At 37.4% G+C, this 14,160-nt stretch overlaps 1 protein-coding gene across 1 annotated transcript; it reads left to right on the forward strand.

Moving 5' to 3' along the window:
* Window positions 1-490: 490 nt before the first annotated feature.
* On the forward strand, window positions 491-2,245 carry LOC105181425 (protein ANTAGONIST OF LIKE HETEROCHROMATIN PROTEIN 1-like). The gene is made up of 3 exons (XM_011138180.3): window positions 491-684; window positions 946-1,252; window positions 1,340-2,245. The coding sequence occupies exons 2-3, from the start codon at window positions 946-948 to the stop codon at window positions 1,921-1,923; spliced, it is 891 nt and encodes a 296-aa protein (XP_011136482.2). The 5' UTR covers window positions 491-684; the 3' UTR covers window positions 1,924-2,245.
* Window positions 2,246-14,160: the final 11,915 nt, after the last annotated feature.

The raw sequence follows: 14,160 nt of genomic DNA on the forward strand, positions 1-14,160 counted from the left end.
AATAAATCCTTTTCAGTTGAAGATTGTTTAATATTCACTAACTGAGAGAGAGAGGTTATTAGAAATAAAATAATAAATTAGTTTATTATAATTATTAATATTCTTATTAACAATAAGATATATAAAAATGTATACTTACAGGATAAAGATGACAAAAAATCTTATGTATATTATTAAATAAGGTTATATTAGCTGTCAGTACACATTCATTTAATCCATAATGGAAAAAATATCAAGACAGCCAAATAATATTTAGTAATTTCATAAAAATCACTATACTATTTTATCCGTTGCCGAACGTTTTTAGCTAAAACATTAAAGATAATATAACACAATCCTCTATAACCGAAGATTCCCGATCTGTCATAGAAAAGCTATTAGGTAGTACGAATTATTATAAGCATCAACTTTCCTGTCTTATCTATTTTATTTTCCTTGCTTACGCCTTTCTATGTCTATGGGTGTTTTCCAGCAACGGAACATAGTCATACACTGTGTGACACAGTGTTACACAGTGTCGACTTGTAGCTGGAACGCTGCTTAGCTTTTTTCTTTCACCGTCAGAGTGCAGGGCAGTTACTTTATATATCTTGTTACTAGTTTGCAATGCAAACAGACATATGTCAATAATTTAAAATAATAATCTAAATCGTTACAAGATACTTTCTTATAAGTTATATAAAGGTTAGTGTTTTTTAACAAAATTTTCTTATAAATTAGCTTATTTATCAAATATATAGAAGAGAATGATTAAAAAAATCTTATTAAATTATGTACATTAAATTGTTATGGAAAAGTAATCAATTAAATAAATATATTTTTTATAATACTATTTTTAATATTAATTAAATATAGCATATTTTATTTTATCTTTTCACTTTATTTAATTTTATATTATTAAAAAAATTAATAGTTTTATTAATTAATTAAGTAATTTTAATATAGATGAATGGGAAGGAAAAGATAGTTGTTAATCTTGTACTGGAGAGTACGATAAACACCAGTACAAGCACAGAAGACTCAAGCAACAGTGAAATAGACTGGAACAATAGTAGTCTTTCAATTGATGATACATCTTTCAGTAGTGAAGAAAACGATGGTTATTTATTGTTGTTTCCTTTAATGAAATATTTAATCAGTAGGTGTAAAAGACATCGAGTTGAAGATTATCTTCATGTTGTGGATAGTTGGACAGATTTAGAATTTAAAGAGCACTTGCGAATCAAGCGTAATTTAGCAATTCGATTAATAGGTAATATTCATTTTAAATACCAAATAATTTATATTTCTAAACATGATTTTATAATATTTAAAACGTATAATTCTTTATATATTCTAGATGAATTGCATGAAAGTGGATTTATTCCTTCTCATTCGTTTGGAGTGAGACCAATTGAAGCGAAACTCAGTTTTCTTATATTTTTGTGGCACTTGGCAAATACAGAACCTCTACGAACAATATCAGATAGATTTGACGTTTCAATTTCATCTGTCTTTCGAGTAATTCGCCGAGTGACAGCTTGGATATTGATAAAATTAGAAGACGTTATTAAATGGCCCGAAGGACAACACGTCGCATATGTTTGTCATCAGTTTTATGCTAAAAGAGGCATTCCAAATATAATGGGGGCTATTGACTGCACTCAAATTAAAATAGAAAAACCTAATGTGGAGAATGCAAGAGATTATTGTAACCGGAAAAAATACTTTTCTGTAAGCCTACAAGCTGTTGTAGATGCGGATATGAAATTCACTAACATATACTGTGGTCAGCCAGGTTCTCTCCATGATGCACGAGTCTTGAGAAAATCTGCATTATACAATTCAGTTAATGAACATAGAGAAGTAATTTTTCTAGATGAAAAATTTATAATAGGAGACTGCATATCCGTCTTTATAATGGCTTGTTCCTCCTTTTCGTGATAACGGTCATCTTACTCCTCTTCAGACCGAATTTAATTTCATACTTTTTTCAACGCGTATGGCTGTAGAAAAAGCATTTGGTTATCTGAAAGGACGTTTTCGACGAATAAAATTTTTTTCGGAATACCGTGAAATGCCGTTTATTACAAATACAATTATAGCTGCATGTATCTTACATAATTTATGTTTGAATTATGACGATGATAATGTCGATTATGATGATGTCGAAATGGAGGAATTGAATGATAATATTTATGATAATGTAAATGAAAATATTAATTTTGGACATCAAGTAGATCGGAGGATGCAATTAGTGAGGGAAATATTTGACTAGGAATAAACAATGTACACTGATTATTATATTGGTTTTATTTATTTTATTATATTATACCCAGGCAGCAAGCCTAGGTTATTTGTTATTAAAATAAATGTATCATATAATACAATAAATAATTTGCTAACCATCCTCATGCTAAGGCTTTTATATTTATTTAATGTCTAAATATGTTAATACACATATATTTTTACATCCTGCAATATAAATGTTATATTTTATAATGCAATTAAAAATTTATTGGCGTCTAAAGACGTCAATAATACTTCATTAAAATGTCTTTAGACATCTTTAGACATTATTTTGCTACCTGAGTAATCAAATAATAAAAAAGTACTAAATACCTTCCATGGTTCTAATATATCTCCTCACTTTTCTTCTTAGTTGTAAGTGTATCCTCATGTCCTTTACATCTCAATATAACCTTAAAAATGTTTACTTCCTATCAGAATTACCACTCCGTAGAAAAATAAATGGTATCAGATTTAAAAATGTTGGTATTCATGGAGTGACAACACAGTCGAACACAGCATTTTAGCTGTGTCCAATTGTGTCGACTTGTGTCGTAGTTGGAAAGCACTGAGTCGGACACTGTGTTACACAGTGTCACTTGTGTACGTTGCTGGAAAGCACCCTATGACTATGTTTACACGGCTTCTAACTTCGACTTAGTAAGGCTAATGGCTGCATTCAGCAGAATCAACAGTTGGACAACATTACTAGATTTTCCATTGAATCTCGCTCCTGATTGGTAAATACTTCTGAGTCTATAAAGAATCTAAAAGAATGCTCCAATCACAGACAATAATCACTAAGCGCTCTCTGATCACTTTGTTCTACTGAACACGGCCAATATTATAACTCCTACTTAAGATGAGTTGCGTTTACATATTTACGCTTATCTATTTGAAATAACTTAATAACTTTCGAGTGAGTCAAGGATTTCCATTAGTACCAATATAAAAGGCCGAAAAATGAAATTATTGTGATTGTAGTCTGAATATAAAAGAATTAGAATATGAAAATAATAGTATGTAAATAAATCAACAAATAAAGTGAACTTTTAGGTTATATTATGAATTTGAAAATTATAAAATATGTATATATCTATATAGTAAAATTTATATAATAAAATATAATACTTAACTAAAAATTAAATTAAAATTTTAGGTTATCAATTTTGTTAAAAATTAATCATGGAAAATATGGAAAGCGTACGCTCGTTTGTTGCTATATATTTGAAAATAGTAGAAAATATGACGATGCAATATATACTGTATGTACGAAATATTTTGATTAAACGGCGAAAGCGTCAGAAAGAAATTATATTACAACATTTGTTGAATTTAACACCACCAAATCATTTGCTTGATCTCGGACCCATATTACAATTTTCACGACATAAATCAATTTTACAATCAAGTTAAGATGTTCAATTTTTATATTGGTATTATTTGGTCATATTTACACTGCGTCCGTTTACACGTCTTCCTTACGTCGATGTAGAAACTCTAAAGGTCATTCTACAATGAGGTTGTAGTAGTATGCAGTAGGCAAATTGACCAATCACAGTCGATTATTCTTCGATCGTAAAGAGAACAATCGATCGTGATTGGTCAATTTGCCTACTGCATACTACTACAACCTCATTGTAGAATGACCTTCAGCCTCTTCACCAAATGACTTTGAGTTAATACATCAATGTAATAACTTCGTCGTAAAGGAGTGTTTACATGGCATCTAACGTCAGTAGTTATAACATCGATGTTATAACTTTGGCGTAAATTGGGTTGTGTAAACGTAGTCATTGTCGGATCTTAAGCATGATCTACAATGGCAGCAGGAGTAAAGGTTCATCTACAATAGCTGTAAGAGTAAAGCCATAAACACAATGCCAGGCAACAGGCAATAAGAATAAAAATAAACCAATCACAATCGACTATTACAAGAATAATCTATTGTGATTGGTCTATTTTTATTCTTATTGCCTGTTGCTTGACACTGTGTTTAGGCCTTAAGGGCCATCACACGTAGAAAAATTTTAACCGTAATCGTAAGGTTGTAAGAAAACTGACCAATCACAGTCGACTATTATAATGTCACAAGAGAATGGATCGACTGTGATTGGTCAGTTTTCTTACAACCTTACGGTTACGGTTAAAATTTTTCTACGTGTGATGGCCTTAAGGTTCGTCTACAATAGCTGTAAGAGTAAGGCTGTAAGGCTGTAACGTAAGCTGTCAGCGAATGAAAATATTTCATTTCGTGTCTTGCAACCTTACAGCCTTACTCTTACAGCTAATGTAGACGAGCCTTTAAAGGCTCGTCTACATTAGCTGTAAGGTTGCAAGACACGAAATGAAATATTTTCATTCGCTGACAGCTTACGTTACAGCCTTACAGCCTTACTCTTACAGCTATTGTAGACGAACCTTAAAGGTCATTCTACAATACGTGTCGTAAGTTGTAAGCCGTAAGAATTGGCGAATCACAGTCGATTATTACAAAAATAATCGGCTATAATTGGTCAGCTTGTACGGCTTACGACTTACGACACGTATTGTAGAATGAACTTTAGGCTGTAAGGCTGTAACGTAAGCTGTCAGCGAATGAAAATATTTCATTTCGTGTCTTGCAACCTTACAGCCTTAAGGCCATTGCACGTACAAAAGTTTTAGTCGTAACCGTAAGTCCGTAAGCAAATTGGCCAATCACAATTCATATATTTCGAGATGCTGGATTATGATTGGTCAATTTGCTTACGGTCTTACGGTTACGACTAAAATTTTTTTACGTGCAATGGCCTTTACTCTTACAGCTAATGTAGACGAGCCTTAATAGATTAAGCAGAGAGAAGCCTGAGAGCAGCCATGGCTGCATTTACAGCGTTATCGAAAAGTTGGCTGATTCCAAGCGCCAACTAGGTCCAATTTTCATGGATATGAACTACTAAGCCAACAACTAAGTCCACGATTTGTTGGTACTATTCCGTGCTATGTCCATAATTATTTGGTTCTGTTCTGTGCTATGTTCATGAGCGAGCTAGATTAGTTAGATAAAAACGGAGAATCGGTCTTTGTCTCACCACCAGCGAATAGACAATCGCGACGAAGCGAGCCAGCAGCGATGTTATCGTAAGGCAGACGTCGCCGTCTCCCCTGTCAGCCCCTTATTTTCCTTCCCACATTGTTTTATATTCATAATTCGGGAAGAAAATAATTTCGAGAGTTTGGACGATTTCTAGCAATGACGCGACAGAGATAACACGCGACCACATTAATTTGTTATGACTTTTATATTACTTATAATTACATAAACGCCCATATATGCAAATTATAGATAATTATTGCGCGTATGTTTTAATATTGTACAATATGGTATGTAATAACAACTTCGTTTCTTGCAGCAATTTGTTTAAGATCTTCGTTGAGGTCGTGAATTAATTTTTTTTTTCATCAATCAGTTTTCTGCAAAAATTAAGATTTTTTAAATAAAATATAAAATGTTTCTCTTCTCTTCTCTCCGAAGAGTTAATTAAAAAATATGTACTCCACAGAGTCAACTAACAAATGTGTAGTCGGAAGAGTCAATTTAAACGTGTACTCCGAAAAGTCAATCTAATAGTATATTCCGAAGAGTCAATTTGAAAGCGTACTCTGAAAAATAAAATTAATATTGTAATCCGAAAAGTCAATTTATAATAGAATATTTACTTCGATGATTCAGCTAAAGAAAAAAAATATTTATTATTATATTCAGAGAATAATATTTAATTTATTATTTATACTTATCTTACTTATGCTTACCCTACATATGCTTCTTTGCATGAAAAATTTAATTTATTGACTGATTCAGATTTAGATTTGTTAAAATATCTCTTATGCGCAACTCTTGAACAGGTAGGTAGTAAAATAATTTTCTTTCTTTACGAATTTTATAAACTTTTCACCAACATAAAAATTGAAAAATTCTCAGAGAACAAATAACTTTTCTTGAACATTTAAATTAAAGGAAATCTTTTCCCATTAATAAAGAATGAATAATTAATATCTCACACAAGAGGAATCTTCATCCTTAAAATCACCGCGCGATTTTGCTTTCTGAAAAGTATAATATTGATGTATAATAATAACAAATGCTATCCAAAAACGGTGCAAATCATAAAAGTTTTAGAGAAATGCAGTTTAAAGTTTAGTCTTTTCTCGTTAATGTCGTTATAGCAGAAAAATCACCAATTTGCTTCAGTAGCGCAGTGGATCAGGCTTTGTGATATGACCGTAGAGGTTGAACAAGTGTGTTATTTTCACTATCGCAGGGAGAACTAAGTAGAATGTATAATAATATGCAGACAAATTCTTTACATAATCATACTTATTTTTTTTAGCATGAATAAGAATGATCAATGCTAACATGATAAGTGTATATCGCAATTGTACGTGTACACGTATACACACACATACACACGTATATCAATGATGTCAAAACCGGACAATTCGTGAAAATTTTTTATTGATCGCAATTGTACGCAAAGACGAAAAAGAAGTACACGGATCTCCACGGATATCTCGTCATATTTATTGTCTATGAGCTGATAAACAGTTGATTTCCAGTATTTACAAGTTACCCTTGTCCGCAGCTTGTTCGGTTTTAACTTCATTGGTATCAGTGATGTGAATTTGGTGACGGGCTTGCACGAGGATCCCCCCACCCCCCACCCCATGCACGCACACAGCCAGGTCGGTCTAGAGAGAGAGAGAGAGTGAGAAAAAGAGGGGGGAGAGGGGGAGAGAGAGGGAGTGATGGGAGGGGAGAGGAGGGGTGCGTTGGGGGGAGGGGAGAGAGGGGGAGAGAGGGAGAGGGAGAGAGAGGGAGAGAGAGGGAGAGGGAGAGGAAGAGTGGGAGAGGAAGAGAGGGAGAGGGAGAGTGGGATGGAGAGAAAGAGGGAGAGAGAGGGAGAGAGGGAGAGAGGGGGAGAGGGGGAGAGGGAGAGAGGGGGAGAGAGGGAGAGGGGGAGAGGGAGAGAGGGGGAGAGAGGGAGAGAGGGGGTGGGAGGGGGCGGGAGGGGCGGGGATGGAGGGAGGGAGGGGATGGAGGGGGTGGGAGGGGGCGGGGATGGAGGGAGGGAGGGGATGGAGAGGGAGGAAGGGAGAGAGGGAGGGAAGGAGAGAGGGGAGGGAGTGGGAGAGGGAGGGAGGGAGAAAGAGGGGGAGAGAGAGGGGAGTGATAGGGGAGAGGGAGAGGGGAGAGAGAGGGAGGGAGGAGAGGAAGAGGGAGAGAGAGAGAGAGAGAGAGAGAGAGAGAGAGAGAGAGAGAGAGAGAGAGAGAGAGAGAGAGAGAGAATTATTCCCTCTTTGTCGCTCTCGTTCTCGCACAGCGAGCGAGCCTAATTCTTTCTTGCCCATAATCTGAATCGCGGGCGCGACTGTCTCTCTCTCTTTTCCTCTCTATGACAATACTAAAAAGTTTTGTCTACTCGGCGCGCCGAAATTATTACAAATGATATTTTATTATTAATAATATTATTATTTGTAATATATATTATTTGTAATATTATTATTTGCAATTTTATTTGTAATTGTATAATAATGTTACAAATAATACAAATTTTTACAAATTTTATTTGTAAAAATTTATATCATTTGTAATATTATTTGTAATAGTATTAGATTGTTCGGAAAGTTCGTTTCAAATTTTTGAAATAAATTAAGAGCGCAATATTTTACACAAAGAGGAACTTTATTGAAGCAAATATGTACCGTTTTGTTCAACGACCTTGGCCCATCTTTCAGGAAGCTGCATGATGCCTTTGCTCCAAAATAAAGGTTTCTTATTGGCGAAGAATTTATCAAGATGACTTTTGAGGACTTTCAAAGACTCGAATTTCTTGTCCCGAAGAAAATTTTTTAAAGAAAGAAGTAGATAGTAGTCATATGGGGCAAGGTCGGGAGAATATGGAGGATTAGGAAGAACGTCCCATTCGAAGTCTAACAGCTTCCTACGGATAGACATTGCGACGTGAGGTCTGGCGTTATCATGATGGAAAACAATTCCACACCTGTTGGCCAATTCAGGGCGCTTCCGTGCGATGGGAGTCTTCAGTTCGTCCAGTTGAAGGCTGTACTTCGCCGCGTTAATGGTTTCGTTTGGTTGAAGAAGCTCATAATATACCACGCCCTTAAAATCCCACCAGATACTCAGAAGAACCTTTTTCGCGTGAAGCCCCGGCTTGGCCACTGTTTGCGTAGACGCGTCGCTGGTTCCCCACGACCTCTTGCGGCTAACATAATTGTATAGGATCCAACTTTCATCGCCTGTTATGATCCTCTTCAAGAACGGTTCTTTTTGGTGCCGTTGAAGCAGCATATCGCAGACGTTCACACGTTCCAGCAACTGCCGTTCATTCATTTCGTGTGGCACCCACATATCCAGTCGACTTGAGAATCCTAGCATCTTCAGATGGTCATGCACGGTGAAAACAGACTTGTGCAGAGTGTCGGCGAGTTCTCTAACTGTCACTCGAGGATTTTCGTGCACGAGATCCATAAGAAGCGTTTCAACAACCTCCTGAGGCCAGCCTGAGCGAGCTTGATCTTCCATGTTGAAATCGCCAGTTTCGAATCTTCGATACCATTTTCGAACTGTCTGGTGAGTGACGCAGGCATCTCCATATACTGAGAACATCTCATTCAGGGTCTGCGAAGCCGTGAAGTCACGTTTAAAGCAATATAGCATCACATGACGAAAATGGACTTTTTGGTTCTCCATTTTTCAAACTGATTTCTGACGAAATAGTTGCACTTAGGAAGATCTGTGAAGTTTCCTTAGCGGGCTCATAGATCCGGGAATGTTTGTTGACAAACATAAAATCGTTTAGAGCACCCTCGTTCTTACTGATTACATAGAAATGTGGAGCGCGCGAAATTTGAAACGAACTTTCCGAACAACCTAATATTAATAACATTCGGCGCCAAAAAAATGAGATACATTTTATTAATTATTTTACGGAGTCGGGCAGGTTCACAGGTTTGATTATTGAATTGTTTAGTAATATTTTAAGAATAATTTTAAGTTATACAAGGATGTAGTATGAAATATAAAAGAATATTGTAACAGAATCAAGAAGTACGAAATGAAACCTCTTTGCTTTTATTACAATATCCTGTAAGTTAATAAATATTTCTCATACGGTATTAAATTGTCTCCAAAAACAATTGCATCCGTGAAATTTTCTATCTGCGCGAAAAAAATTCATAAAATATATTTGTTTCGTCGTTCTAAATGAGAAAACTCTCAGAGCAATGTCATAGTTGTTCAGTGCACTACTCAATAAAAATATAATACTATGTTTGTATGTGTGAAGAATATTTGTTAACTTACAGGATATTGTAATAAAAGCAAGAAGGTTTTATTTTGTACCTCTAAGGCCAAGACTTATTAACGGCTAAAGACATATTCGAATTGATCTTGCCTTAATTGGTCGGATCAGTGATCGGTCTTGCCTTAACTTCCAAGCCTCATAACTCGGAAAGTACTCGATGAAATGTAACTTCGTTAGAGTGTTTTGGAAAGCTCTCGGGATAAGCTACAAGAATATGTGATAAAAAGTTGTTGTTTCTATTTAAAACAACATTAATGACGTTGGCCTGATTTTGAGTGACAAGGTCACTCAAGGTCAAGTCCACATTTCCGTCATGTGTCCTTCAAGCCATGCAACTTTCGTTCGAAAACTTTTTTAATAAAATCGTCGATAATTTTAATAAAATCGTCGAAAATATCACTTTAGTTAGGAAAGTCTGGAAACGGTCAAATACCTCGAAAACGAAACATTTTTAAGAAAAATGTTTCCAACTAAAGTTGTAGGGTTTTAAGAGTTCTATTGGATGATCATATCCGGTTGACTTTGAATGGAGGAGTCAAGGCGAGGTCAATGCCAACATGATTTTTTTAAATGGAATATCCCATTTTTTATCACACAGTGTTAAAGATGACAGCGAGACGTTTCCAAAACACTACTTGATGACCTATTTTTGTTGAGAATTGTCTGAGTTATGAGCTTTAGAATTTACGGTGCCGCCAATATTAGTATTATCCAGGATGTACCGCGTGGAGGTTGCATGGTCGAACTTTACACCCCCCTCCCTGTGTGTGTGTGTGTATGTCAGCAAAGATAAGGACTATGCAGTAGTAGTGCGTGAATTTTTAACTGATACTTTCCCAAACCGATGGATAACAAGATGTGGAGAAATAGAGTGGCCCTCTAGATCACTAGATCTTTCTCCATTGGACTACTTCTTATGGGGATATGTTAAAATTCGGAATTATTATTCTGTCACGGTATAATAAAAATTCGGAATTATTATGTCCCTACATAATAAGAATACTCGAACTAATATTATGTCACGACATAATAATAATTCCGATATTCTGATTATGTCGGGACATAATAATAATTCTGAATTTCTATTATGTACATAATAATAAATCCCAATTTCTATTATGTACATAATGGAAATTCAGAATTATTATTATGTAGTGGCATAATGAAAATTCGGAATTATTATTGTCCCGACATAATAAGAATACCGGAATTAATATTATGTCATGACATAATAATAATTATTTTTGTACATTCTTATGATGTACTTATATAATTATAATTCAATGTATTACATTTATGCCTTCGCATAATAGTAATTCGATATATTATAATTATGTCGGGACATAATAGAAATACGATGTTTTTCTTATGTGGAAACATAATTATAATTTGCCGAATTATTATTATGTCGTGACATAATAATATTTCAAAAGACTGAAACATAATTTTTATGTAGTCACTTTTATTTGGAACTTTCACATTATGCTAAATATCTTTTATGCTATTAAAAAGTAAAACGGCGTGCCATACATTAAAGAAATACAATTCTGCAATATAGGCTGCAGGCTTCATGTAGAATCAAAAGTTTCAACTTGGGATATCCCAAATAAAATTAACTTAGTCCATTTATAAAATTGAAACAATAGAAAACTATTACTGCAAGAACATCTTTTTCTGTTGCTTATTATAATGATTTTGCTATTAGTAAAGTAAAAAGTATATTAACGGAATACTTTTTACGAAACAGAAAATATATAATTTAATTTGGCAATCTATTTTTTTGCATATTAAATAATTTTTACAAATTAATAACCATGCTTTTTTAAGGAAAATGCGTACATATTGGCCAATAGTGGATTTCTATTCTTTATTTTTTATATTCATTCTGTTTTTCATTTCTTCATTTTTTATATTTTTTATATGTAAAAAGCTTTCTATTTAATGCGACAATTAATTAGGGCAATTAATTGGGTAGGAAGAGAACGCAAGCGCGAAAAAGGACATTAATTAGGAAATACATTAAAGACGCCTAGGCATCATTTTCACAGCTGGCGCGTTAGCTATAGTTAATAGATCGTGAGAGAAAGAGAGCAGCGTCGTCTGCACTCTTCCACCGCTCGAACTTAGCCGAAACGCCGAGTGCTATAGTTCGTGGCGGGCAGGCGCACGTACACGGTAGTTTGCTTGTGTGCGCGCCGCTGCACGCACTGTGCGTAGCTGTGCTGTTTGGGTCCTGAAACTGGCATCACTGTGTTAGGGCCAGAGCACAGACTTCTGCATAACGTATAATACACAACGCATAAGATAATCAACCAATCAGAGTTCTTCATTTTTGTCCTGAGGAGGGAAATGAAGAAAACTAATTGGTTTATTCTCTTATGTGTTATGTATTATGTGTTATGCAAAGCCTGTGTTCTTGCCCTTTTTTTGTTCACGCAGGGGAAATCCTCATGGATACCCCTTCCGATGTTAAATATCAGGTGTAGTAAAAAGAAATCCATTATTTTTCCAATAGATGGCTTTAGTTATCTGTATCTCGCGTTGTATAAGTCCGATCGGGTTCCACTAGATGGCGTTAGAAAGATGAGATTTCGTACTAAAAAAATTTTTGTGAAAGTTTTGTGATTAGTTGACTCACTTTTGTTTGAGCACGCGTCAAAGATGGACACTAGCAAAGAGAAAATACGCTATATTTTACAGTTTTTCTTCGATAAAGGCGAAAACGCAAGCCAGGCGGCTGAAAATGTGAATAGTGTTTATGGTCCTGATACTGTAACAGCCAATCACGCGCAATTTTGGTTTCGTCGATTCCGTTCCGGTAATTTCGATGTCAAAGATGCACTACGCACTGGAAGGCCAATTGTCGAAAATATCGATAAAATCATGGACATTGTCGAGTCCGACCGACATTTAAGCACTGTTTCGATTGCCCAAGAGCTAAAGATTGCACAAAAAAACCGTTTGGAACCATTTGAATAAGGTTGGATACAAAAAGAAGCTCGATGTATGGGTGCCACACGAGTTAACGCAAAAAAACCTCATGGACCGAATTTCCACTTGCGAATCGCTGCTGAATCGCAACAAAATCGACCCATTTCTGAAGCGGTTGGTCACTGGTGATGAAAAGTGGATCACTTACGACAATGTCAAGCGAAAACGGTTGTGGTCGAATCGCGGTGAGCCGGCGGAAACGGTGGCCAGGATTGACGGCCAGGAAGGTTTTGCTGTGTGTTTGGTGGGATTGGCAGGGAATTATCTACTATGAGCTGCTCCCCTACGACAAAACTCTTAACTCGGAACTGTACTGTCAACAATTGGACTGTCTGAAGGAAGCAATCACCCAGAAGTAGCCAGCTTTGGCCAATAGGAGAGGAATTGTGTTCCATCAGGACAACGCCAGGCCACATACATCGATAGTGACTCGCCAGAAGCTCCGGGAGCTTGGTTGGGAGGTCCTTATGCATCCACCTTATACTCCGGACCTGGCACCAAGTGATTACCATCTGTTCCTGTCCATGGCGAACAGTTTTGCTGGTGAAAAATTCGCTTCAAGAGAGGCTTGTGAAAATCGAGTGTCCCAATTTTTTGCCAATAGGGACGAGGGCTTCTATGAGAGAGGCATAATGAAATTACCTTCAAAATGGCAACAAGTTATCGAACAAAACGGCGCATATTTGATCTAAATCGGATCATTCTAACTATGGTAATTAAAGCCTTCAATTTCATGCAAAAATAATGGATTTCTTTTTACTACACCTGATAGGAAAGAGAGGACACCCGCCCTCTCTCATCGCCCCCGCCTTCCCCCTTCCCTACTGAGTGGGTAGGGGGCAGGGGAGCGAGGCCCGGCCCCAAGCGGTCTTCGCTCCCCTTCTCTCTGCCATCTCCGACGCCCGAAGTGGGCGAGAGGGCTTACCCCCACTCCCACCCATCTCCATCGGTACGTCGAAGGCGGGCCCGAGGCGGCCTCCGACGAGCCGGTGGTCTCTCCTCCTCGCCCGGCGCCACCTCGGGTCCGCTTCCCACCCCTGGGGAGCGCCGACCCCTCCATCGCTCCCTGCGACGGACTCCTGAGCGGCGCTCCCACTCGGCGGCTTCCTTGCAGGACATGACGTCTCGGCAAAAGTAGGCCGCCGCTCCCCAAACCTCCTCGCTCCCGCACATTGCTTTGAGCAAGTGCGGGAGCGAGAGGGCCCCCTCTTGACACCCCACTGCCCGATCGAGGTTAGGGCGTTGTGGAGCCCAAGCCTGGCACACAGCCAGGCTGTGCTCCACCGTGTTCTGCGACTCCGGATAGTGGTGATAGCCCGTGGTGGGCTCCCTTCCAATCCGGTGCAGGTACCGACCGAAGCACCCGTTCCCGGTCAGCACCTGCACCACATGGAAGGTGAGCCCGCGTCTCCGTCTGTCTGCCATTTCTGGCAGACAGGGGCGGACGGCCTCGGCCGTTCGGATCCCGAATCCTTTGGGGCCAGCCAATATGGCCGACCACCGTTCGAGGACTCGGGATCTAGCCTGGGATTAC

This window comes from Harpegnathos saltator, unplaced genomic scaffold (genome assembly GCF_003227715.2).
Source record: "Harpegnathos saltator strain DR-91 unplaced genomic scaffold, Hsal_v8.6 scaffold25, whole genome shotgun sequence".
Lineage (NCBI taxonomy): Eukaryota > Metazoa > Arthropoda > Insecta > Hymenoptera > Formicidae > Harpegnathos > Harpegnathos saltator.

Coding starts and splice junctions, on each gene's coding strand:
- LOC105181425 (XM_011138180.3), top strand. CDS start 946: ATGAATGGGAAGGAAAAGATAGTTGTTAATCTTGTACTGGAGAGTACG. Junction 1,253..1,339: donor TTTAGCAATTCGATTAATAG/GTAATATTCATT, acceptor TATATATTCTAG/ATGAATTGCATGAAAGTGGA.